The 27,003-nt window shown below is 41.4% G+C and overlaps 1 protein-coding gene across 14 annotated transcripts; it reads left to right on the top strand.

Annotated features, from left to right (window-relative positions):
- Window positions 1-606: 606 nt before the first annotated feature.
- KNG1 (kininogen 1) lies at window positions 607-26,529 on the top strand. Of its 14 annotated transcripts, none has more exons than XR_013413521.1 (11): window positions 607-1,083; window positions 2,809-2,919; window positions 4,810-4,894; window positions 7,423-7,595; window positions 9,355-9,462; window positions 13,881-13,965; window positions 14,849-15,021; window positions 21,452-21,559; window positions 21,680-21,789; window positions 24,190-24,312; window positions 26,286-26,529. XR_013413521.1 is itself a non-coding variant. In XM_077991243.1 (11 exons), the coding sequence occupies exons 1-11, from the start codon at window positions 889-891 to the stop codon at window positions 26,364-26,366; spliced, it is 1,284 nt and encodes a 427-aa protein (XP_077847369.1). In that variant the 5' UTR covers window positions 607-888; the 3' UTR covers window positions 26,367-26,529. The 14 variants fall into 14 exon arrangements, 13 of the variants coding, with proteins under 13 accessions (XP_077847369.1, XP_014987926.3, XP_077847374.1 ...); XM_077991243.1 differs by having other exon boundaries at window positions 21,680-21,766; window positions 24,235-24,312; XM_077991242.1 differs by having other exon boundaries at window positions 683-1,123; window positions 2,789-2,919; window positions 21,680-21,766; window positions 24,235-24,312.
- The last annotated feature ends 474 nt before the right edge of the window (window positions 26,530-27,003 follow it).

The raw sequence follows: 27,003 nt of genomic DNA, 5'->3' as shown, positions 1-27,003 counted from the left end.
GGAGAAAGCAAGAAAGAGGCTTTGTTTTTGCAGCCTTTTTAATGTCCTTCAGTTCGAAGTACTCGGCATGCCAAAAAGCCATATTTGGGGCTATCTTTTTCTGCGCCAAACCAACACCACCAAACCAGAAAGAAGCAAGCAGAGGGAATCCAGGGCTTCACCCAACCCGTCTCTTCCTATGCTTCTCCTCTATCGCCTCCACCCTGGGAGCAATTTTCTTTTACAGAACTAATGCAATTGAGCATAAAAAAGCTGGCCTGTCCAGAGACCAGATAGGACACCCATGTTTTATTTTCAGTTGTGTCAACATCCTGTATGAGACTCCCGGAACTCACTGGCTGCCCCTGTGCATGAGCTTCTTAGGCATGTAATAGAATTAATAGCAGTCTGCTTTTGTGCAGGTAGGTATCCTGCCAAGAGATTCTGCAGGAAACATGTCTGCACATTGTACTCATTCTTGCATTGTTTACCCATGTAGTGACCTTCAAAAATGGCTTTGTGAAAGTCACAGGGGAATAACCGAGTTAGTAAGTACTTTATTCCCCTCCTTCATCAGATTCTGCTCTGATTTGCTACATAAAGTTGTATAATCACCTGGAAATATGCACTGTGCTCCCTCGTGATTTTCAAATGCAAATGAGCAGGTTAACAACCCCAGTGTTGCAATGTTCTAGCCGTAAATATGTTTGGATAACCCAGCAGAGCCATTTAACCTTTGGGAACAGGGCAACTAGCGTATGGCAGCAGGAATCCAACCAGTGCCCTGAGTGCTGAGGCAGAGAGGAGGACAGAAAACGAGAGGCTGGAGATTGTCAAATTCAGTATCCCAGTTGGCTCTTGATTCTTGGTGAAACCATCCCTCAGCTCCTAGAGGGAGACTGTTAGATCATGAAACTAATTATCATCCTTTTCTTCTGCTCCAGGCTGCTACTAAGTTTAACCCAGGAATCACAGTCCGAGGAAATTGACTGCAATGATAAGGATTTATTTAAAGCTGTGGATGCTGCTCTGAAGAAATATAACAGTCAAAACCAAAGTAACAACCAGTTCGTACTGTACCGCATAACTGAAGCCACTAAGATGGTGAGTGAACTGTGTTTAACCTTGAAGTCACTTGGGATTTGTACTGTCACTAGGAGCCCAGGCCTCACACACACACACACACACACACACCCCACCACCACCACCACCACCACCCCGCACCATCACCACCACACCCCCCATCACCACCACCCACCACCACCACCTATCACCACCACCCCCCAACATCACCACCACCCACCACTCCCCACCACCACCACCACTACACCACCACCACCACCACCCACCACCACCCACCACCACCACCACCACCCCACACCACCACCACCCACCACCACCACTACCCAGCACCACCCACCACCACCACTACCCAGCACCACCACCCCACCACCACCACCACCAAAGATGTGATCATCAAAGGCAGAAGTTTACAACTTGTGGAAAGACCGATACCAGTCTCTGGCCTGGGGTGGGAGGGCAGAGTATGACTCATCCTCAGGCAGATGGGCTTCCTGATCAGAGAAGTAGAATGTAGGGTGAAATGAAACAAAAGTAAATGGAGAAATCTGAACAGGACCAACTAGAGTGGGAGAATTTAGGAATTTAGTTAGACTGCAGCAAAAGAATTCACTGGGTCTCTGGCCCTAGGCTAAAAAATATAGACCTCCAAACCTTAAATGGGAGGGGATACTTAATGGGTCATGTCTAAGAGGAGTCAGGAATGAGTTTAGTGCAATTCTACGGAATTAGACAGAAGTCTGTATGGCTGAATGTACCAGCTTTAACAGCAATGTTTGTTTTTGATATTATTGTAATGATGTACTCCAGTAGGAGATAAATCCTTGCAGGATGCATGGTTCAAAGAAATACCAATCTTTCAAGAGTATGTTTAAACAAATTTCACTATAAAAGACTACCTCTCTGGGACAGCTAAGCAATTGGTTACTTTAGCAGAAAAAAAAAAAAAACTAACCATGTGACAACATGGGGATAAAAGAAAATAAACACAGTGGACATGTTATTTTTTCTGAAAATAAAATTGAGCCATTTTGTTTCACAATCTAGTACAGTCATGTGAGAAATTCTGCTTCATGGTAATCTCAAGCAACAGTTTATTTGTGGTGTGGTACCCAATAGATTGTGGTGGGTACGGTTGTAAATATACAAAAAACATTAAACTGCATACCTTTAGAGGGTAAATTTTATGGCACGTAAATTATATCTCAATAAAGCTGTTTAAAAAAGAAAAAGTAGGAAACAAAACAAACCAAATAAAAGTACTAAAATCACCCATAATTAATGCCACCATACAGAGATAACTGTTAACATTTGTTTAAGGTTTTCTTGTTTGCTTTTTCTAATTCGTAAAAGTCACATATGTTCATCAGGGGAAAAAGGTCACTTAGAAATGTTTGCTTGAAGAAGAATGTGAAAGATAATTATAATCTCACCACTGACAGACAAACATTTTAACAGCTTGCTGTGCATCTTTCCAGACTTTTAAAAAACATAGATTTATATATAAACCAGTTTTTACAAAAATGGGCTAATACTATGCATACTGCTTTATAACCTTTAAAACGACATTGTGAGTATGTTATAAACATTCTTTCACATAAATGTTTATGATACAAATATAAATATATTTTAAGTGAATGCTTTGCTCTCAAGTCAAAGATCAATATTCCTAACTTTACTGGAACCCACTAGAATTATTTGCTATCGGGTCAGTTGGATGAACCCTAAGTATCTTTGGCTGCTTTTCAGGTTCGCTCTGACACATTTTATTCCTTCAAGTACGAAATCAAGGAGGGGGATTGTCCTGTTCAAAGTGGCAAAACCTGGCAGGACTGTGACTACAAGGATGCTGCAGAAGCGGTAAGTGTATTGGCCATTCTTGGGCCTTCTGTTTTCTCTGTTGACTCTGCCAGATTTTTTTACTCCTGCAGAAATGATGACTACTGGTGAGCCTGTTTATGAGAAATGCAAATAAACATTCTAATGTGTAGAAAAGTCAGATGCTTTGTATCTGTGTTCTTGTATAGACAGAAAAATTATGGAGAGGCCAGCAGTTAAACATGGAGAAAGCCTTTCCATGAGAAGGGAGCTCTAGTGTCCAGTCAGAACATGTGGCTCAGACTCCAGAGAGACAACAGATGGACATTTGGGCCAAGCCGAAGGGCTGGCGAGGGGAGGGCCTGGGTGCTTCCATTGCACAACCTTGAGTGCAAATCTTGACTCTGCCTTCCATTAGCTGTGTGATAGCGGGTGAGCTGTGACCTCTCAGAACTGGCACTCTCCACTGTATATGGGAGATAATACTGACCTCATCAGGTTGTCAGAGGATGAAATTAGATGAATTATGCAAATAACTTTGATAACAATGCCTATCTTAACCAAATGCCTAACATATAGGCCTGGCACACCGTAGCCGGTTGTTTTGCTTTAATTAAGGAAGACTTCAGACAGTATCTGCCTCGGAAGCAAGCCTTGTTTTTCATGGATTGATTCCCTTCTTTTATGTCAGAACGTAAAAGATGACTGTCAAGTCATCTGCGGTTACCGAACAGCACTGAACTCCAAGTCAGGAGTCCAGGAGTTTGCAGTGCTGGTTGTCCCTTCTCAATCGTCTCATCTGCAAGGTGGGGATAAGTAGCTGCTGTGCCCTGTGCTGCCTGCTTCTAGGAGCTGTGTGGATAAAGGGAGGTGTGCTCTATCCTGATGGAATAATATCTGTCACTTAGAATCCAATGGATATGACTGAAGAATGACAAGACAAAACAAAACAAAAACAGTGTTCAACAATAACAATTAAACAACTGCCTATTGTTAAGTGCCTGCTCTGTGGTGGGCCTCTAGTAGGCAAACACAGCGTGTGTTTGCACACATACTGTTCACAACAACTCTAAGAGATAGATGTGTCCTATCTCCTACAAGATGGGTAAACTGAGACTCCGAGAGTCAACGGGACATGACATAGGTAACAGCTAGCAAGTGACAAGGCTGGAACTGAAAAACATTTTGATGCCAAGGTCCTTGCCCTTTCTATTAAGCTAAAATGAAGTTTATATGAACAGTATTAACTCACTAAAGTTGAGAAGTAGATAACAGGAGTGTTTACCAGGCTGGTACTAGACCTCTGCACCCATCTTGGTTAGAAAGAAATAGCTCCAGGGCTCAGCCAGGCACAGTGGTTCACGCCTGCAATCCTAACACTTTGGGAGGCCGAGGTTATTGGATCATTTGAGGTCAGGGGTTTGAGACCAGCGTGACCAACGTAGTGAAACCCCGTCTCTACTAAAAATACAAAATTAGCTGGGCGTGGTGGCATGCACATGTAATCTCAGCTACTTGGGAGGCTGAGGCAGAAGAATCGCTTGAATCTGGGAGGCAGAGGTTGCAGTGAGCCGAGATCGCACTATTGCACTCCAGTCTGGGTAACAAGAGTGACACTCTGTCTCAAAAAAATAAAAAGAAAAAAGAAAAGAAAAAGAAAAAAGAAATACCTCCAGGGCTCAAAACAAAGACTCAACCTTTAAAACCTTTTTACACTGTCTTTCCTCCAACATCTTATGAATATCAGAGGCTTATGTAATCATTAGGCTATAAAAAAAAACATTTATTCTCATGTCTCAAAACTCTTTTGGATAAAATCTTCACAAGTTCTGTTTTGTTTTGTTTTTTTAAGGAAAGCCACATTTAGCAACAGTACTAGGTAGACTTTCCCATCTGAAAGATTAGGATAAATTATCTTTCTTTTCTTTTTAGGCCACTGGAGAATGCACGGCAACCGTGGGGAAGAGGGCGAGTATGAAATTCTCTGTGGCTACCCAGACCTGCCAGATTACTCCAGGTAGCTGGTTTATCCTCTGGCACTGCCCTGGTGGGAAATTAACCGCTTCTGTGTGCCAGGAACACAACCTTGACCAGGCTCTGCTTGCTCCCAGAGGGCGGCAGTAGTAAAGCCATTTGCACAATTAGGGAGCATTGGGTGGAGCGGCAGAGCCCGGAGGGTGGGCCAGGCTTGTGACCATCATCCCCTTAGGACTATCCCAACTCTTCCCGTGTGCTGCATTGTACCCAGTATGTGCAAGGGCTCTGCAGAAGGACCAGGAGGCACAAGACCTGCCTGCCCTCTATTGTAGGCAGCATCCCAGAGTGAGGAGTGCATAGGCTTTGAGGGCAGCCCTGGCCTGGAATCTTTCAGAGCTCCTCACCTTCTTGGCTGTCCTTTTCGTTGTCTAGAAAAGGGAGGTAACAGTACTTCCCAGCTCACAGGACTGTCGTGAGGCTGAAATGAGATGATATGTCTGGAGGTACAATCAACATACTAACATATTAATCATAATAACATATTAGCAACAATCAGGATAAAGATAATAGCTAACATGTATTGAGTCCTTATGTCCCAGCCATGACTCGAAGCTCCTTACATGTATTAACTTCTCCTTCTTTTTTTCTTTTACTGATACATTATATTTTACATATTTATGAGGTACATGTAAGTGTTTTTTACATGCCTTGAACATGTAATGATCAAGTCAGAGTATTTGGGGTACCCATCACCTGGAATATTTATCATGTCTATGAATTGGTGATATTTCAAGTCCTCTCTTCTAGCTACTTTGAAACATACAATATATTGTTGCTAACTATAGTCAGCCTAGTCTGCTATATAACATTAGAACGTATTTCTTCTATCTAACTATAATTCAGTACCTATTTTACCAAGCTCTTCATTTCCCCCTTCTACTTCCCTGCCCTGCTCAGCCTCTGGTATCCGTCATTCTCTTCTCTCCTCTATCTCCATGTGATTAAGTGTTTTACCTTCCAAATATGAGTGAGAACAATATGCAGTTTGTCTTTCTGTGCTTCGGTTGTTTCACTGAACAACCTCCAGTTCTGTCCATGTGGCTTTAAATGATATGATTTCATTCTTTGTTTATGGTCAAATAGTATTTCATTATGCATATATACCACATTTTCTTTTTTTTTCTTTTTGAGATGGAGTCTCGCACTGTCACCCAGGCTGGGGTACAGTGGCACGATCTTGGCTCACTGCAACCTCTGGGGTTCAAGCAATTCTCCAGCCTCAGCCTCCTGAATAGCTAGGATTATGGGCACCCGCCACCACGCCCAGATAATTTTTGTATTTTTAGTAGAGATGGGGTTTCACCATGTTGGCCAGGCCGGTCTCGAACTTCTGACCTCAGGTGATCTGCCCACCTTAGCCTCCCATACTGCTGGGATTACAGGTGTGAGCCACCGCACCTGGTCCCCCACATTTTCTTTATTCATTAACCTTTTGATGGACACTTAAGTTGATTTCATATCTTTGCTATTGTGAATACTGCTGCGACCAACCTGGGAGTGGAAGTACCCCTTTGATAGACTGATTTCTTTTCGTCTGGGTAGATGCCCAGTAGCTGGACTACTGGATATATGGTATTTGGTGTTTTCATTTCTTGAGAAATCTCCACACTATTTTCCATAGTGGTTGTACTAATTTACATTCTTACCAACAGTGCATAAGCGTTCCCTTTTCTCCATACCCTCCTAGCTGTGTTTGCCGCTTACACAGCAAGCAGCGAGAGCTTGGTGGGTGAAGAAGCCCAGGCTCCCAGGGGGTCCCTCCAGGTGTGCCGCTCACTCTTCAGCTACGTTACCTTTTTATGGACTTTGCCTCTATTGACCAGTAGGTTAGGGCTATCTGTTATGAACATTACTTGGTAATTTAATACAAACTCTTTTTAATAATAGCCATTCTAATGGGTAAGATGATATCTCATCTCATAATGGTTTCGATTTGCATTTCCCTAATGCTTAGTGATATTGGGCATTTTTTCACATATCTGTTGGCCATTTGTATGTCTTCTTTTGAGAAATGCCTACTGAGATCCTTTGCCCACTTTTTAATGGGACTACTTGGTTTTTTAATTGGTGAGTTAATTAAATTCCTTGTATATGCTGGATGTTAGTCCCTTGTGGGATGAATGGTTTGCAAAAAATTTTTTTTTCTTTTGAGACAGAGTCTTGCTCTGTCTCCCAGGCTGGAGTGCAGTGGCATGATCTCGGCTCACTGCAACCTCCATCTCCTGGGTTCAAGCAATACTCCTGCCTCAGCGTCCCATGTAGCTTTGACTACAGGCATACGCCACCACACCCGGCTAATTTTTGTATTTTTAGGAGAGATGGGGTTTCACCATGTTGGCCAGGCTGGTTTTGAACTCCTGACCTCAGGTGATCTACCCGCCTCTGCCTCCTAAAGTGCTGATTTTACAGGAGTGAGCCACCATGCCCAGCCTCTTCTTTGTTTAGGGCAATGTATGTGAATGCTGATTGTAATCATTAATGCTGCGTTTTTGTCTGTTCTTTGTTAAGCCGAGGGCCCTGTGGTGACAGCCCAGTATAACTGCCTTGGCTGTGTGCATCCTATATCAACGCAGAGCCCAGACCTGGAGCCCATTCTGAGACACGGCGTTCAGTACTTTAACAACAAGACTCAACATTCCTCCCTCTTCACGCTTAGTGAAGTAAAACGGGCCCAAAGACAGGTTTGTTCTTTAATTCTCTAGGTCACCTAGTATTACTAAAATGTGTTAGATCTTTACGTTTAAAATGTATGATTGCATGGCTGGTGGTGTTTTCATGTAACTAGCACAGGAAGCAAAGGGCTTTCTCCTTAGTCAAAGTGAGTTGGATACATATAAAGTGAGAAAAGATGTCTAATCAGACTCCCTTCCTTTGACGTTTGATTTTAACAAATGGGTAATCGTCATTACAGGCTCTTCCTAGAGACAGTGAAAAGGAAAGTCATAGTGGCCTTAGGATTTTCAGAAAACTCTACTATCACCTAGCCATCATGAGTTAACACAGCTCCAAAATATTACATTGTGTCTACAATGGTCGGCATGGCTTTCTGGCTACCCACTAAGTTACAGTTCCCATATCAACAGAAAAAAAAAAAAGTAAATATCCATAAATCTGTTTTTTGTTTTTTTTTTTGTTTTTTTTGTGTGTGGTTTTTTTTTTTTTTTTTTTTTTTTTGACAGTCTCACTCTGTTGCCTAGGCTGGAGCAATGGTACGATCTTGGCTCACTGTAACCTCTGCCTCCCAGGTTCAAGTGATTCTCCTGCCTCAGCCTCCCGAGGAACTGGGATTACAGGCACGCGTCACCACATCTGGCTAATTTTTGTACTTTTAGTACATGAGGGGTCACCATGTTGGCCAGGCTGGTCTCGAACTCCCAACCTCAAGTCATCCTCCCACCTCGGCCTCCCAAAGTGCTGGGATTACAGGCCTGAGCCACTGTGCTCAGCTACAAATCTTCTTAATGATTCAGTACAACCAGAATTTCTTCCTTTTTTTTTTTTTTTTGAGACAGAGTCTTGTTCTTTTGCCTAGGCTGGAGTACAGTGGTGCTATCTCAGTTCACTGCAACCTCCACCTCCCAAGTTTAAGAGATCTCCTGCCTCAGCCTCCCGAATAGCTGGGCTTACAGGCACCCGCCACCACACTCGGCTAATTTTTGTATTTTCGGTAGAGACAAGGTTTCCCCAAGTTGGCCAGGCTGGTCTTGAACTCCTGACCTCAGGTGATCCACCTATCTCGCTCTCCCAAAGTGCTAGGATTACAGGCATGAGCCACCACGCCTGGCCCACGCAGACTTTTCTGATAGTTGACTGGGTCGCTTATATTTCAGCCTCTTATTATGAGTGATTCCCTTTGGTCAGCAACATTCTCTGCATTTAATAAACCTTACAACTTGCTTTCATGTGAGCATGCTTTACTCAATGATGTCCATATAGAGCTATCAGGGTGGGAGAGGCCCAGACTAAAGTAGGAGAAATCTTACTACTTGGTAACCTGGGAGCCTGAGGACCCAGCAGTAAAGACCACTCCCCTCCAAAGTTTTCTTTGTCCATCTAGAAGGGCATTATTATTTTATGAAATTCAGTAAACATTTCTCTCTGCAGCCTGGCAGGGGGACCATTGTTAGGATTTACTTAAAGAAATCCATGTTCCAAACCTGGCTGAAAAATAGCAAAATATATATATTGCTTGTCATTTTCAGATGGCTAGTGGTGTGTGTGTGTGTGTGTGTATAGTGTATGTGTGTTTGTGTGAGAGATGTGAGTGTTAAGGTGCTCAATGTTTATTCAGCATTTTTTTGCCTAGTAATAATAATAATTTATATTTCTTGAGCACTTTTTATATTGCCACACAGTTTTCTAACCTCCTCATAACATTCATATCCCACAGCGAATAATGTTTAAACCGCCCTTTAAATATTCAATCTGAAATTGTTTCAGGTGGTGGCTGGATGGAACTTTCTAATTACCTACTCAATTGTGCAAACGAATTGTTCCAAAGAGAATTTTCTGTTCTTAACTCCAGACTGCAAGTCCCTTTGGAATGGTGTAAGTGGGCAAAAATTTAATGATAAAGTTCTTAGCATTTTGTTTACATTTTGATGGTAACTATCAAGCTGAGTGGGAAGACCGTCACGAAAATTTTAGATGACATTCAGCAATTCATATTCACATTCACTCGGGAAGCCTAAAGCTCACATCACTGGTCAAGCTGCCTTACCTACCTGGCCAAAGAATCTGCACAGCTAGCATTAAGTATTTTTTTATAACTTTATTTTATTTTATTTATTTTTTGAGACAGAGTCTCACTCTGTTCCCCATGCTGGAGTGCAGTGGTGCAATCTCGTCTCACTGCAGCCTCCACCTCCCAGGTTCAAGCTATTCTCCTGCCTCAGCCTCCCAAGTAGCTAGGACTACAGGCGCCAACCACCATGCATGGCTAATTTTTGTATTTATAGTAGAGACAGGGTTTTACCGTGTTGGCCAGGGTGGTCTGGAACTCCTGATCTCAGGTGATCCGCCCACCTTGGTCTCCCAAAGTGCTGGAATTACAGGCGTGAGCCACCGCGCCTGGCCAGCAGTAAGTATTTACAGAGTGTAACCAGGGATGACGAATAGACAAAATGCTTGAACTGTCAAGTGTATCTTCATTATGTCTCCACACTTTCCTATTTCCTTTTCTTCCCCGTGTGCTCAATGCCCATATGGTATTCCCTTGCTCTCCCCAGGGTTATTCTTCATGTCAAACTTTCCTCTGCTTGTTTTCTCATCTTCTCTTCCCTACCTTTATCTTTAATAAACAGACCCTGAGTCTCTAGCCCTTAGTGGTCCTTCCTAGCATCGTATCTTGTTATCTGAACCAAAATTATATTAAAATGGTGTCTCTCAAGGTAGTAGTAGCCAGTGAATGTTAAGATGGCTAAGACATGATATGTGCCCAGGGATGTTTGCATGTGAGCAGAAGACTGTGCTTTAGGCAAGGAATTGCTGCAAGTCCTTTGATCTAGTAATTCTGCTGCTAATTCTTTTATATGGGAAATCCAGACCATAAGATGTTAATTTCAGTTGCTTTTTAATAGAAAAATATTGTAAATAAATTGTTTATGCAACATTAGAGAATGGTTAAGTAAATTACAGTATATCCATACAGAGTAAAAATACAACCCACAGAATGAGAGAAAATATTTGCAAGAGTTTAACATGATACAGCTGTCAAAAATTTTTAATTTTTAGTGACATAGTGAAATGGTTACAATGTTAAGTAAAAAACAAAAAAAGTGGGATACAAAGCTATACATGCAGATTTATTTAAATATGTAAAATAAATATAAATATAAAAAGTGATGGAAAACAAATTACGACAAAATATAGAATGTAGTTAACTTTCATTTGGAATTTTGGGTGCTCTTTCTTTCTTTCTTTCTTTCTTTCTTTTTTTTTTTTTTTTTTTTTTTTTTGAGAAGGGGTCTTGCTCTGTCACCCAGGCTGGAGTGCAGTGGTGCAATCTCAGCTCACTGCAACCTCCGCCTCCAGAGTTCAAGTGATTCTCATGCCTCAGCCTCCCTGAGTAGCTGGGATTACAGGCGCCCGCTGCCATGCCCGGCAAATTTTTGTATTTTTAGTACAGATGGGGGTTTCACCGTGTTGGCCAGGCTGGGTTCGAACTCCTGACATCAGGTGATCCAGCCACCTTGGCCTTCCAAAGTGCTGGTATTACAGGTGCGAGCCACCACGCCCAGCCGCTTTTTCTGATTCTTTATATTTTTTGGAACTTTTTGATACTTCCCGAGTTTTCTAATTGAGCATGCATTTATTTTATTGAGAAAAAAGTAAAAAGAACGCTATCAAGGGAGTAAAAATACAACTCACAGAATGAGAGAAAATATTTGCAAATCATGTATCTGACAAGAGTTTAACATGCAGAATATATAAAAAACCTCTTTTTGTTCACAAAATAACAAGTATTAGAAAGGGCATGGAGAAATTAGAACTTCTGTGCATTGCCAGTAGGACTGTAAAATGCTGCAACCATTATAGAAAATAATTTGGCAATTTCTGAAAAACTTAACTATAGAATTACTATATGATCCAGAAGTTGCTCTCTTAGGTATATGCCCAAAGAAATTGAAACGCATATTCAAACACATGCTTACACGTGAATATTTATAGCAGCAAAATTCATAATAGCCAGAAAGTCGAAACAACCCAAGTGTCCATCAACAGGTGAATGGATAAAGAAAATGTGCTATCAGGCCGGGCGCGGTGGCTCACGCCTGTAGTCCCAGCACTTTGGGAGGTCGAGGCAGGCGGATCACGAGGTCAGGAGATCGAGACCATTCTGGCTAACACAGTGAAACCCCGTCTCTACTAAAAATACAAAAAATTAGCCGGACATGATGGCGGGCGCCTGTAGTCCCAGCTACTCCGGAGGCTGAGGCAGGAGAATGGCGTGAACCCGGGAGGCGGAGCTTGCAGTGAGCCAAGATCGCGCCACTGCACCTCCAGCCTGGGTGACTGAGCCAGGCTCCGTCTCAAAAAAAAAAAAAAAAAGAAAATGTGCTATCATATATATACACAATGAAACACTGTTCACCCTTTAAAAACAATGAAATTCTGATACATGCTACAATGTGGATGAAGCTTGAAAATATGATGTTAAGTGAAATAAGCCAGACACACACACAAAATATGGTATGATTCCACTTACATGAAACATCTAGAATAAGCAAATTCATAGAGACAGTGAGTAGATGTGAATTTGTGAGTGGAGAGGAGGAGAGAATGGGGGTGTATTGCTCAGTGGGTAGAGAATTTCTGTTTGGGGTGATGAAAACTTTTGGAAATGGTGATGGGTTGCATGACATTGTGAATGGAATTAGTGCCACTGAACTATATCCTTTACAACGGTTAAAATTGCAGATTTTATACTATACATGTTTTATCACATTTATCACACAGCACTTGGCTATGTTTGTTTATTATTCTTTTTTCTCCTCACTTCTGGGGACCTAGGCATAGGTTTTTCTATTTGTTTTTCTCCCGCTGTTTTTAAACTATGAACTCATGTCAAGTCAAAAATTAACTTAAAATGCTGTTCTGATAACATTATATGGAATTCTCATTTTTGTTATTTTGGTTGTTTTATTTTTCCTTATCCAAGAAAGACCCTAACTTTTTTGGCAAGCATGTTTTTATTTCCAAGTATATCATTTTTGTTTGTTTAAACATGCTATTAATTTTTACAGTTTATTTTTTCTTTTTGGTGCTGAGGTGAAAGAACATGTTCTGTATTGTTTATGCTTTGTAAAATTTATTGAATCTTTTTGTGACCTGGTGTAAAAACAATGAACAATATTTGTATGATACTGGCTGGGCACAATAGTTCATGCCTGTAATCCCAGCAGTTTGGGAGGCCGAGGTGGGTGGATCACTTGAGATCAGAAGTTCGAGACCAGCCTGGCCAACATGGCAAAACCTCATCTCTACTAAAAAAAACAAAAAAAAAAAAGCTGGGTGTGGTTGCACACACCTGTAATCCCAGATACTTGGGAGGCTGAGGCAGGAGAATCACTTGAATCCAGGAGGCAGAGGTTGCAATGAGCCAAGATTGCACCACTGCACTCCAACCTTGGTGACAGAGACACTATCTCAAAAAAAAAATATATATATACACACACACACAAATACATACAAATTTTATGATACTTATGAAAGTATTTTAAATCATATGTAGCATATGAAAATACCATTTAAATAAATCTTTATTAAGTTATTCAAATCTTCTATGGTCTTATTATTTTTTCTCTTACCCTTTCTTAGATTTGTAATTGCATACTAAATTTCCCCACCATAATTATTTCTATCCACTTCTCTTCACATGTGTAATTTTTTCTACTTTATGTATTTTGATTCCATGCCTTCCGGTCCATGCTTTTGAAAAATAAAATTATCATTTTTGCTACCTTTATGAGTGTTTTCGTTATCATGAATTTTACTTTGTCCAATATTACTAATACTCTAGTTCCTGCTATGTTTATATTTGTCCCATGTAGCTTTGTTCATCTTTTATTTTTAAGCTCTATACATTGTTTCTATTATAAGATGATTCTTGAAACCGTAATACATTGATTTGGTGTTTTAACAGTCTGAAAGTCTTACCTTCTTTTTTTAGAAATTTACCTTTTTACTTACATGGCTGTTATGTCTATACTAGATCTTCTTATTATCTTATTTCCTGCTTTCCATGTGCTTGTGTATATGCATGTATTTGTTGATGCTATTGATACTAATACCGAACTGTATTTTAGTATCTCTTTCGCAGTAAGACTATGTTTTGTTTCTTTCTTTCTTTGCTACGCAATGATTTGGAAAGTACACATCCCTGTTTTTCAATTTTACTAGTTGTTTGCTTTAAAGGCTCTAAAAAATGTTTTTAACTGAGCACTTATATGCTTTTTAAAAACCAGGATACCGGTGAATGTACAGATAATGCATACGTCGATACTCAGCTACAAATTGCTTCCTTCTCACAGAAGTGTGACATTTATCCAGGTAAGGAGTAACACACGTCGGCACCACAATAGAGGAATAGCGGTCCCAGACAACTAGCTGGGTCTTTTCCTGTAAGTTGTGTTTTAGTTCCCATGATATACTCCAAAGTCTGTGTAACCTGCAGACACAGATGCACCCCTTGATGAGAACACTGGACCCCTTCCCTGCCCAGTTGTGCTGCAGCTCAGACTGTTCTGCAAGTGGCCAGAACGGGTTATGAAGACAGAAGGGAAATTTGTGACTCCTGGGTAAAGTTGGCCTTTGGGTACAATGCCAACTGGTCTCTCTTCTCTACAAGTTGTCCTTAAGTCAGATGTTGTAAATTGGAGAGACCTGTATTTTATTTCTTAGCACTCAGAATAAAACCCTTTCAATTAAGGGGTTTTTTTTCCTGCATGTTATAATGGGAGGAAATGGAGATAGTGTTGAGTTTGTGGTCAGGTCAGTGTTTCTGATAACAAGGGTGTGTTTTTCTCATACTTGGAAAACACTTGTATGTGTTCCACCATGAGTAGTCTGAAGCTGCCTGTTCACCAGAACCACAGCACTTAAATTTTTCTCATGAGAGTCACTCCTTTAAATTAAGCATTGCTTTTTACGGTTTCCATCAAAAATGCAAAAATTCAGGAAAAGTGTAGCATTTTGATTGAGTTACTCGCACCTTCCTATTGAAAATGTTTCCCTAAATACACTGTGCTCTGAGGAGGGGAAAAGAAGAGAGGCAGGACGTGAAAGTCAGACAGACAACCTTCACCCACTCACTACTGGGCCTGGGCTCCCATGTGGCCCTTTATACATGTGGATGCTGGTTCTTGTGCAGGAGGGATGCTAGGCCAGGCTGCTACTTCAGTGTACATGCTGACTTAAAACCTGATCCTTTCAGGGGAGGATTTTGTACAACCACCTTCCAAGATTTGCGTGGGCTGCCCCAGAGATATACCCACCAACAGCCCAGAGCTGGAGGAGACACTGACTCACACCATCACAAAGCTTAATGCGGAGAATAACGCAACTTTCTATTTCAAGATTGACAATGTGAAAAAAGCAAGAGTACAGGTTTGTAAATTATGCTACAAAAGCAGTAACACTATAGTCTATGTGCAAATTGCTTACTAATTTTGCCACTGATCTTGGCTCTGGATTAGGAAATGATACATTTGATGTGATTTGGTGCATTAGATTTAATTAAGTGCCAGTCTCCCTGTATGCTTGATCCTGGGCAAGTGTTTTACAACATTCTCTCTGTTTTCTATATGTGAAGGACTGAGGTGAGGATCAAATAAGTTAATATATGTCATATCACTTTTTCAAACTGTAAAACGCTATATAAATTCAATAGCGGCTGGGCGCGGTGGCTCACACCTGTAATACCAGCACTTTGGGAGTTCGAGGCGGGTGGATCACAAGGTCAAGAGATCGAGACCGTCCTGGCCAACATGGTGAAACCCTGTCTCTACTAAAAATACAAAAATTAGCTGGGCGTGGTGGTGTGCACCTATAGTCCCAGCTACTCAGGAGGCTGAGGCAGGAGAATCGTTTGAACCTGGGAGGCAGAGGTTTCAGTGAGCCAAGATTGCGCCACTGCACTGCAGCCTGGCAACACAGTGAGACTCTGTCTAAATAAATAAATAAATAAATACAATAGCAACAGTGATACAATTAATAAAATTCAGGGCTAGGGCCAGCAAGACTTACTCTATGTCTTTCTAGACTCATCTCTCATTATAATACCACATAATGCCTTGGGCTCGGCCACATCAGGCAATCTATCACTGCCCAGGCTCCAAACTCTCTTGCCTCCATGTCTTTCACCCACTGTTCTCTCTGCCTGGGATCCCGCTCTCCTGCAAATGTACCCTCTGGGGATTCATCTTCCTTTCATGCCCTGTCAAAAGAAGATTGACAGGAGTGTCTCCTGGGAGTCAGGAGACTCAGTTCCACCATAGCATCTGCCACTCACATGCCAGATCACTCTGGGTGGTCATTCAAATGTTCTAAGCCTTTGTGGCCCCATTTGTAAAATAAGTAACTATATTAGAAGAGACTACATTTGCCGGGCATAGTGGCTCATGCCTGTAATCCCAGCACTCTGGGAGGCCGAGGTAGGCAAATCACCTGAGGTCAGGAATTCCAGACCAGCCTGACCGTGGAGAAACCTCGTCTCTACTAAAAATACAAAACTAGCCGGGCGTGGTGATGCATGCCTTAATCTCAGCTACTCGGGAGGCTAAGGCAAGAGAATCACTTGAACCCGGGAGGTGGAGGTTGCAATGAGCTGAGATTGCGCCATTGCTCTCCAGCCTGGGCAACTAGAGCAAAACTCCGTCTCAAAAAAAGAGAAGAGCCTACATTTCTAGCAACTCCAATAATCTCTAACTGATATGATTATGGACATATCCCTGTTTTAGGGACCCAAAATTGGCTTCCCTAAATACAAGCTAAAGAAAAATAATCAAAATAGAACCAAATTGTTACAGCAAGCCAACATACTCCTCATAATCTGGTGAAAAAATTCTCACTAAAAAGTTCATGCTTTTGGCTCAGAATTGAATTTCTAGGAATCTAAAATAGGAGTCTTTATATACAATGATATTCACTGCAGTTTTAAGTATAACAGCAAAAATAGTAAACTGTCAAAATGATTAATATGAGAATGATTAGATCATGCCTGGCATATCCTCAGAATAGAGTGTTAAGCAGCAATTTAAAAGTATCTTTGTGAGGAGCTCTTGATATGGGGAATGTCTTGTGTTACAATATTCAATAAAAAAAGGAGTCATAAAATTGAATATACGCGATGTTATCAGTTGTGTTATTTTAAAGGACAGAAAATAATGTTAAAAAAAAAAGGTGGCTCACGCCTGTAATCCCAACACTTTGGGAGGCCGAAGTGGGTGGGTTGCTTGAGGTCAGGAGTTTGAGACCAGCCTGGGCAACATGGTGCAACTCCATCTACACTATTAGGTTGGTGCAAAAGTAGTTGTAGTTTTTGCCAAAGTAATGGCAAAATCACAATTACTTTTGCATCAACCTAATAAAAATTCCAAAATTAGCAGGGTGTGATGGTACACACCTGCAATCCCAGCTACTCAGGAGGCTAAGGCACAAGAATGGCTTGGACCCGGGAGGCAGAGGTTGCAGTGGGTCGAGATCATGCCACTGCACTTCAGCCTGGGCGACAGAGTCAGACTCCGTCTGGAAACAAACAAAAAAACAAATGTCTCATAGTCATAGGGGAGATTTTTAGATAATGGAATAACAGGCTACTTTAAACTTTCTAATTTTCTGTGTTACTTTTGTAACTGAAAAAAGTAAACAAACTAGATTAAAGTAAATCAATACTGACACTTTGATCTCTCTGCTACTTGAGCACTGGTTTCTATCCCAGACACCACCACCCTCTCTCTCTGATTTCATTGCCACATGGCCATGTTAGGTTTACTTGAAAGGAATGCCAATCTATGCTATTCATGCTCTTGTCAGCTTTTAATTCTCACTTTATATTTTTGCTTTTTTGTGAAATTCTTTTTTTGTTTTTCTCATTGTTGTTTTTTAAGAGAGACAGGGGCCAGACGTGGTAGCTCATGCCTGTGATCCCAGTACTTTGGGAGGTCAAGACAGGAGGATCACTTGAGCCCAGGAGCGAGACCAGCCTAAGCAACATAGCAAGACCCTGTCTCTACAAGAAAAGAATTAAAGGCCAGACGTAGTGGCTCATGCCTGTAATCCCAGCACTTTGGGAGGCCAAGGCAGGTGGATCACCTGAGATCAGGAGTTCGAGACCAGCCTGACCAACATGATAAAAAACCATCTCTACTAAAAATACAAAAATCAGCTGGGCATGGTGGTGGGTGCCTATAATCCCAGCTACTCGGGAGGCTGAGGCAGGAGAATCACTTGAACTCAAGAAGCGGAGGTGAAGTGAGCCGAGATCACGCCATTGCACTCTAGCCTGGGCGACAAGAGTGAAACTCCATCTCAAAAAATAATTTAAAAAAAAAAAAGAATTAAAAAATTAGCTGGGTATGGTGGCATGTGCTTGTAGTCCCAACTACTTTGGGAAGCTGAAGTGGGAGGATTGCTTGAGACTGGGAGGTCAAGACTGCAGTGAGCTGTGATCATGCCACTGCACTCCAGCCTAGGTGACAGAGCAAGACCCTTTGGGCAACAGGGCAAACAAAAAAAGAGAGAGAGTGTGAGAGAGAGATGGGGGTCTCACTGTGATGCCCAGGCTGGACTCGAACTCCCGGGAGCAAGCAATGTGCCCATCTCAACCTCCCAAGTAGCTAGGATTACAGGCGCACACCACTGCTCCCAGCTCCCTTATTCTCTATTCTGAATGTTGTAGGAATAGGCCACCACGTGTTGTATGTCAGAGGTTTGCCATCAAAAACAGAACCACTCATTCTCAAGCATGAATATCTAGTCTTCTTAGTAGTTACAGTTTTTTCTGTAGATTAACAAATCAACATTCTAGTATGTGTGTGTGTCTACATTAAGGATGCCAGGGAGACACAAAGAGGTAACCCATCAGTTAGTTGCCAAGTGAATCTGAATATTGTGAGAATTTCAAACTTACTTTAGAGAGATGAATCTTAACTGATTTTTGCATTTAAAGAGAGCAATTTGGCTGCTTGGACATAGTCACCCAAGGCAGCCTTGGTGGAAGCAGCCAATTGACTGGAAATCAATTAAACATATGATGAATTTGCTAAAAGCTAGTCTCCAAACGACCAATTTGCCAAATTGCTAAATATATATTTTATAGTTTTAATCTTGCCCTGGGTTTGCACATTTAGTCCTGTTTGGATGCATGTTGATTCCATGTTGGGTTCACATTTCAGATACCAAACACTTTCTGAATCTTCCATTTTCACACGTTAGTGATTGCAGTTTCATATACGTTTTATTTTGCCCTGCCGCCACTGCTGCTATCCCCAAGGCTGTTGATGCTCCTGTCTGCCTCTGCGGAGATGAATAAACTTCCAAGATCTATGTGTGCACGTGGAGAAATTTTTCCTTTGACAAAGTCCTAGAAATGTCAAAGAATACGTATATATCTAAGACTTGATGCAAATTGCCAAAATCACTAAATATTTGCAATGATGCCAATTTACACTCACATCACCTGGGTATAAGACACCAGTTGAGGCCAGGTGTGGTAGCTCACGCCTGTAATCCCAGCACTTTCGGGGGCAGAGGCGGGTGGATCACCTGAGGTCAGGAGTTTGGGACCAGTCTAGCCAACATTCTACAAAAAATACATTCTACATTCTACAAAAAATACAAAAATTAGCTGGTCATGGTGATACTTGCCTGTAATCTCAGCTACTTGCGGGGGTTGAGGCAGGAGAATCACCTGAACTCAGGAGGCGGAGGTTGCAGTGAGCCAAGATGGTGTCACCGCACTCCAGCCTGGATGACAGAGTGAGACTCCGTCTCAAAAAATAAAAGCAAAAAGACACCATTTGAGGTTCTTAATTTAAATTCTCTTCCTACCAGCAGTGACTGAGGCTGCTTGATTCCTATGCCTGGCCAATGCCACGTATCATCAATTTTTGTTTTCATCTTTGCCTGCATGGAAGGCTAACAATGATGTCTCATTGCTTTTTTAATGTGCATGTTTTTGTTTATTAATGAAGTTAAACTTTTTTTCTGGCTTAATGACCATTTTAACTTCTTCTCTGAAATACCTGCTCATGGCTTTTGTCCATTTTTTAGTGTTGGGCTTTATATGCATACAGATATTGATTCTATATCATAATTTTCCCAGCTTGCCTTTCTATTTTGCTTATTGTGATTTTTCAGAAGCAGTTCTCATTTTTCTCTAGTCAAGTTTTAATATTTTCCCCTTCCTTTAGATTTCTTTCCTCTGCTTTTCATCTAAGAAAGGTCTTCCTCATACTGAGTTTTGGTGAATATTTATTTATTTGTTTTAGTTTAGTTGTGTTTTTGTTGTTTGTTTGTTTTTGTTTTGTTTCCCGAAACAGAGTCTCACTCTGTCACCCAGGCTGGAGTATAGTGGCACAATCTTGGCTCACCGTAACCTCTGCCACCCAGGTTCAAGCAATTCTCCTGCCTCAGCCTCCCAAGTAGCCGGGATTACAGATGCCTGCCACCATGCCTGGCTAAGTTTTAGTATTTTTAGTAGAGACAGGGATTCACTATATGTTGGCCAGGATGGTCTCAAACCCCTGACCTCAGGTGATCTACATGCCTCAGGCCCCCAAGGTGCTTGGGATTACAGGCAGGAGTCACTGTTTAAATACTACAATTTAATACTAAATAATTTGGTTGAGAAATTGGGCCACAAAATATTTAATGGAAGATAGCATTGAGTAGTGATTAAAACTGTTGCTAGAGATTAAAATAATTTTTTTTCTTTTTGAGAAGGAGTCTCACTCTGTCACCCAGGTTGGAGTGCAGTGGCATGATCTCGGCTTACCGCAACCTCCGCCTCCTGGGTTCCAGTAACTCCCCTGCCTCAGCCTGTCAAATAGCTGGGATTACAGGTGTGCACCACGATGCCCATCTAATTTTCATATTTTTAGTAGAGGTGGGGTTTCACCATGTTGGTCAGGCTGGTCTTGAACAGCCTGCTTTAAGTGATCCACCTGCCTCAGCCTCCCAAAGTGCTGGAATTACAGGCACGAACCACCACGCCCAGCCTAAAATAATTTCTTAATATTAAAAATAGTAAGAGAACAATAAAAACCCCAAATAATTTTTCTAATTACAAAATTTAATCCACATAATTTCTATAATAGTACTAACTCAGTATTTCACCAATTCAAGATTTGGCAGGACAATAAGGCATGTTTAAAAACATTTTAAGTTTTTCTTCCTATTCCTGTTCGATTCTTAGATATTACAACTTGAGCCCTTGAATTACTAGTGAATTTAACAGCTGTTGGACAATAAAACTCAAATAAATACATAAATAAATAAAGATTATAGGCCAGGCATGGTGGCTCATGCCTGTAATCCCAGTACTTTGGGAGGCCGAGGCGGGTGGATCACCTGAGCTCGGGAGTTCGAGACCAGCCTGATCAACATGGAGAAACCCCATCTCTACTAAAAATACAAAATTAGCCAGGCGTGGTGGCAGGCAACTATAATCCCAGCTACTCAGGAGGCTGAGGCAGGAGAATTGCTTGAATCCAGGAGGTAGCGGTTGCGGTGAGCCAAGATCATGCCACTGCACTCCAGCCTGGGCAACAAGAGCCAAACTGTCTCAAAAAAAGAAAAAAAAAATTATAGCTTGCTTATTTCTTCCCCCATTTAGAAAAGGAAATGGGAGCAACCGACAGCCAAATATTTTAAATATGCATGCCAAGATTTAATGCCAAACATTTGTACTTTTTTTATGTAACTCTCTAAGTTGGTCAATTAAAATTTCAAGATTCTCCCTTAAAATTTCTTGAAGATAAATGATTTATTATGCAAATATTTTTAAGTGTTTACTTTGTACTAATTAATTTTTCAGGTGGTGGCTGGCAAGAAATATTTTATTGACTTTGTGGCCAGGGAAACCACATGTTCCAAGGAAAGTAATGAAGAGTTGACCGAAAGCTGTGAGACCAAAAAACTTGGTGTGAGTAGTCATGCACCTGTCTACTTTTTCACTGGAAGTCTATTGGATGTTTTTGAATCATTTGTTCAAGTATCTCATAAATAACACTGTCTCTCTTTTGACTTCTGTTTTTATGGATAGCAAAGCCTAGATTGCAATGCTGAAGTTTATGTGGTACCCTGGGAGAAGAAAATTTACCCTACTGTCAACTGTCAACCACTGGGAATGGTATGATTCTAATTACAGTCAGCGTGGGGGCGGTTCTGCTCATTCTGAAAATCCATATTTGGGGGTTGAAAATGAACCGTTACTGAAATGAATTGGGGAGCTATCTTTTTAAACGCGGAGTAACTCTCACACTTCTGTGCTGACGTCTGTTTAATGGCGAGAAAGGAGAGTAACAATCCTCCTGATCACTTCTCACACATTGTCAGTGTCTCAGTGAAGCTTCTATAGACTCTCTCCGAGTGCATTGCAGTCCTGCTGTGAGGGAGCATCATTGGCTATGCCAGGTGTACCTGAGGCCAGATACAGCACTCCACTGCATTCTGCTGACATGCAAGGACCATGCGAAAAATGCATGGCCGGGAGCGGTGGCTCATTCCTGTAATCCCAGCACTTTGGGAGGCCAAGGCAGGCAGATCACCTGAGGTCAGGAGTTCAAGACTAACCTGGCCAACATGGTGAAAACCCTGTCTCTACTAAAACTACAAAAATTAGCCGGGTGTGGTGGCGCACGCATGTAATCCCAGCTACTCGGGAGGCTGAGGCAGGAGAATCTCTTGAACCCAGGAGGTGGAGGTTGCAGTGAGCCGAGATCCTGCCACTGCACTCCAGCCTGGGCAACAAAGAGCGAAACTGTGTCTTCAAAGAAAAAAAAGAAAGAAAGAAAAGAAAAGAAAAGAAAAGAAAAGAAAAGAAAAGAAAAGAAAAGAAAAATTCAGACTTGCAAACCCCACTTCACAGCTACTGAATTTTAACGAGATCCCCGGGGGATTCATATGCATGAATCAAGTTTGAGAAGCATTCTTGATGTCATTTTTCTATTTTAAGTCTTAAAAGAACTCTGGGACATAGTAACACTTTCCTTATTGTCAAGGATGAGACACTAAAAATTAGAAAGACTCTGAGGTCCTGAGTGAATAATGACATTATCAAATGCTTCCTCTGTCCCAGGCACTATACTGAAGGCTTCACCTACATTTTCCAGTCCTCCTTATAACTCTGTGAGGCAGGTGCTGCTATTATTTCTATTTTACAGAAGACAAAAGTGAAGCTGGTGGCACTTGGATTCAAATCTTGGTCAATTCAGAGTCTACCCTTTTCATCACGATGCTGATTACCAGTAGGGTCTGGCTTGACTGCAATGACCATGTTCTTTGCATCACCAAACACTGCCTCCAATTAACACATTCTCACAGGTAGCAAAAGTGTAGGTAGAATCAATCCACAAATCAACTTCTTTGATGCAAGTTGCCTCTTCTCCCTCTCTTCTGATTTGGTCTTTTGTTGTGCGTAAGTATGTAGATAGTCTAACACAAACATTGTACTAAGGCTGCATTTCAAGTTTGCAAATATGTCTCAGTGTACTTCAGTACAACAAAGTGATCATGGATACATGCTCCCCATATATTCAGTTCATAATCCACTTAGGGCCTTTTAGGATAAAAGCAGTGATGGTGGTAATAACAGTAGTATCACCAATTAAATACTGTGCTTGCATAAACATAGGCCTAGAAGATACCCTAGAGATGGCCGGGCGTCATGGCTCACGCCTGTAATCCCAGCACTTTAGGCAGGCGGATCACGAGGTCAGGAGATTGAGACCATCCTGGCTAACACGGTGAAACCCCGTCTCTACTAAAAACTACAAAAAAATTAGCCGGGCGTGGTGGTGGGCACCTGTAGTCCCAGCTCCTCGGGAGGCTGAGGCAGGAGAATGGCGTGAACCCGGGAGGCGGAGCTTGCAGTGAGCCAAGATTGCGCCACTGCACTCCAGCCTGGGCAACAGAGTGAGACTCCATCTCAAAAATAAAAATAAAAAGAAGAAGATACCCTAGAGATTAGCTAGCTTAACCACCCAATTTTTCCAGATGAAGAAAAAATGCTCAGCTTATTTTACAGTGTTTTTTGTTGTTTGGTTTTTGTTTGGTTGGTTGGTTTGGTTTGTCTTGGGTTTTTTTTTTTTTTTGATAGAGTCACTGTCATCTAGGCTGGAGTGCAGTGGTACCATCTCAGCCCACCGCAACCTCCACGTACTGGGTTCAAGTGATTCTCCTACCTCAACCTCCTGAGTAGCTGGGATTACAGGCATGTGCCACCACACCCAGCTAATTTTTGTATTTTTAGTAGAGTTGGGGTTTCACTATGTTGGCCAGGCTGGTCTCAAACTCCTGACCTCAAGTGATCTGCCCGCCTTGGCCTCCCAAAGTGCTTAGATTACAGGCGTGAGCCACTGTGCCTGGCCATTTTACAGTATTATTAAGAACAATAATCAATGTCCACAAATTTTAAGGTCAATCAAAAGACAAAAAAATATTATTCATCCTTTCTGGAATATTAATACAGTATTTAAACTCTGGAAAACACCTCCCCCATTGTAAACTAAAATAGCACTGCCAGATCTCAGTGTTTCTTTCCTTCATTGATAGCATGATTTTTGCAGTAATACTTTCATCTTAATATTTTCTGTTTAGATCTCATTGATGAAAAGGCCTCCAGGTTTTTCACCTTTCCGATCAACACAAGTAGGGGAAATAAAAGAAGAAACAACTGTAAGTCCACCCCACACTTCCATGGCACCTGCACAAGATGAAGAGCGGGAGTCAGGAAAAGAACAAGGGCGTACTCATAGACATGACTGGGGCCATGAAAAACAAAGAAAATGTAATCTCGGCCATGGCCATAAACATGAATGTGACCAAGGGCATGGGCATCAAAGGGGACATGGCCTCGGCCGTGGACACCAACAACAGCATGGTCTTGGTCATGGACATAAGTTCAAACTTGATGATGATCTTGAACACCAAGGGGGCCATGTCCTTGACCATGGACATAAGCATAAGCATGGTCATGGCCATGGAAAACATAAAAATAAAGGCAAAAAGAATGGAAAGCACAATGGTTGGAAAACAGAGCATTTGGCAAGCTCTTCTGAAGACAGTACTACACCTTCTGCACAGATACAAGAGAAGACAGAAGGGCCAACACCCATCCCTTCCCTAGCCCAGCCAGGTGTAGCAGATACCTTTTCTGACTTTCAGGACTCTGATCTCATTGTAACTATGACGCCTCCTATACCACCAACTCCCACAGAGAGTGATGACGATTGGATCCCTGACATCCAGATAGAACCAAATGGGCTTTCATTTAACCCAATATCAGATTTTCCAGACACAACCTCCCCCAAATGTCCTGGACGCCCCTGGAAGTCAGTTAGTGAAAATAACCCAACCACAAAAATGAAAGAATCTTATGATTTCAATCTTGCTGATGCCCTTTATTAATGTATGCAGCTATGGGTATTTCTTTAATACTTTATTAAAGTATCAATATCCCTCTTTCCATTGTCTAAATGAAAATATCCTGATATAATGCACCAAAAACTGTGCAGCTTCAGAACAATCTAAAGAGAAGTGGTGAGACTCTCGGTGGAGACACCATCAGTCTCCATGGACTGCATAAAATTGTATGCCACAGTTCTGAATCTTTTCTGAATCTTCTCCCCAAGTTTTCTAAACTAGCACAGTAAATAAACAAACTAATGTGCCTTATGGCCCGCTGCAGTTGGCTTCTCTGATAACAATTATGTACCTTGCAACATATGTCATGAATTTTCATACGAAGATTCTTGACATTCTTAATAAACTGTGGCACCTGGTCTTTGAATGTGTGTGAAAATAAGGGAAGTCAAGAGATTAAATGGTGAACTTATTAATGCAATAGAAGTAAGAAAAGCTTCCAGATGTCAAAGAGAAGTGACAAGAAAGAAAGACAGGTTGGCCAAAGGGAGAAAAGGGGGGACATCAATTAATTGACTTTCTGTTCCCAAAATGGGCTAGTTATATCAAATAAGTACTCCCACTTCCCTTTCTGAGTGAGAGTGTTTCTCACAAGTCAGTAACTTCTGTTTACTCATTAACTACACTTTGCAACAGGCTTTCATAGAGGAGTATTCTGTTTATTTTTGCTGAACCTAGATTGAGTAATTCTTAGTTTACAGAAGCTCCGAGCTTAATGATAAGGATGAAAAGCAGAGGGAGCAACACAGAAGCAGGCTTGCTAAGAAAACTTTTTAAATAATTGACAAGGGAATATCATGGAATGTGATGCAAAGTTTGTTCAGAACTTTTATGAGGAAATTATTCTCTAGTCTCACTTTATAATCTTTTTGCTATGACTTTGAAGACCACTGACTTTTGAGAAAGAGAATAATAGGATTATCTTTCATTGCCTTATACTGCAAAGAAGGTATATGCTTTATAACCAATGTTGTCTTTTTGCCTAGAGAAACAAGATATGGCTTTAAATAGCTACAATCATCTTTGGATGTATATGTCACTGCTGCTTCAACTTTTTGGATGCATTTGAACCTCTGAGTTTGTCTTTCATTTTAAATATTGTCTGTTCTTTTAAATAAACAACCACAGATGTCAGGAAAAAGTCTTACCTTGTCAACTGGTTGCTCCATTTTTTAAAAAAGATTGAATGATAACATCAGATTAACTGCATTTTACTATACTTACAGAGTCACCTAAGGTCCTGCGAGTACAAGGGTCGACCCCCAAAGGCAGGGGCAGAGCCAGCATCTGAGAGGGAGGTCTCTTGACCAATGGGCAGAATCTTCACTCCAGGCACATAGCCCCAACCACCTCTGCCAGCAACCTTGAGAGGAAGGACAAGAAGAAAGATGGGATAGAATTTAAATAGAGAAGAATGCCATTTTATCACTCTGCCTCTGGGTGAAATAAAGATCAGTCTTGATGTTCTTACTCCTGGTTAATTCACAGTGGTCTCCTTTCGGCCATACCCATCCTGCAGCAAATTCCAGCTGGTCAGAGAGTCAGTGCTGTGGCTCTGCCATGGAGGTTCATAACCCAACACTGGAACATTCTCTAACCAAGGCAGAAGTGCTTTGGCGGGACTTCCTTTTAGCACCGTGGGTGCTAAAAGAAGAGTTAGTAGGTCATGCTACTAATCTAAGGACTCTCTCTACCTTCTCTTCTTCCTCTTTATCCAGATTTCCAAGCCTTAGCTAAGAGTAATTTGGCTTGTTTAGTATTGTTTTCTTATAGTCCAGTTAATTACCAAAAATAATTTTTAAAATCATCTCTGTTAATATGATGTCTACCAACTTCTCATTATCAGAAAATACCTAACCTCCAAAGAAATTTGAAATTATCTTTCTGATCCAGGTAAAGAAGCAAATAGAAAATCAATAAAATAAAAAGTGACAGACATTTTAA

This window comes from Macaca mulatta, chromosome 2, assembly GCF_049350105.2.
Source record: "Macaca mulatta isolate MMU2019108-1 chromosome 2, T2T-MMU8v2.0, whole genome shotgun sequence".
In the NCBI taxonomy this organism is placed as follows: Eukaryota; Metazoa; Chordata; class Mammalia; order Primates; family Cercopithecidae; genus Macaca; species Macaca mulatta.
Note: the sequence above shows the minus strand (reverse complement) of the source record. Positions and strands in the feature narration are given on the sequence as shown.

Excerpts from the sequence above, each read along its gene's own strand:
- KNG1 (XM_077991236.1), top strand. The coding sequence starts at position 889 with ATGAAACTAATTATCATCCTTTTCTTCTGCTCCAGGCTGCTACTAAGT. Across the intron at positions 4,895-7,422 it reads GACCTGCCAGATTACTCCAG|CCGAGGGCCCTGTGGTGACA; the intron begins GTAGCTGGTTTA and ends TTCTTTGTTAAG. Across the intron at positions 7,596-9,354 it reads TAAAACGGGCCCAAAGACAG|GTGGTGGCTGGATGGAACTT; the intron begins GTTTGTTCTTTA and ends AAATTGTTTCAG.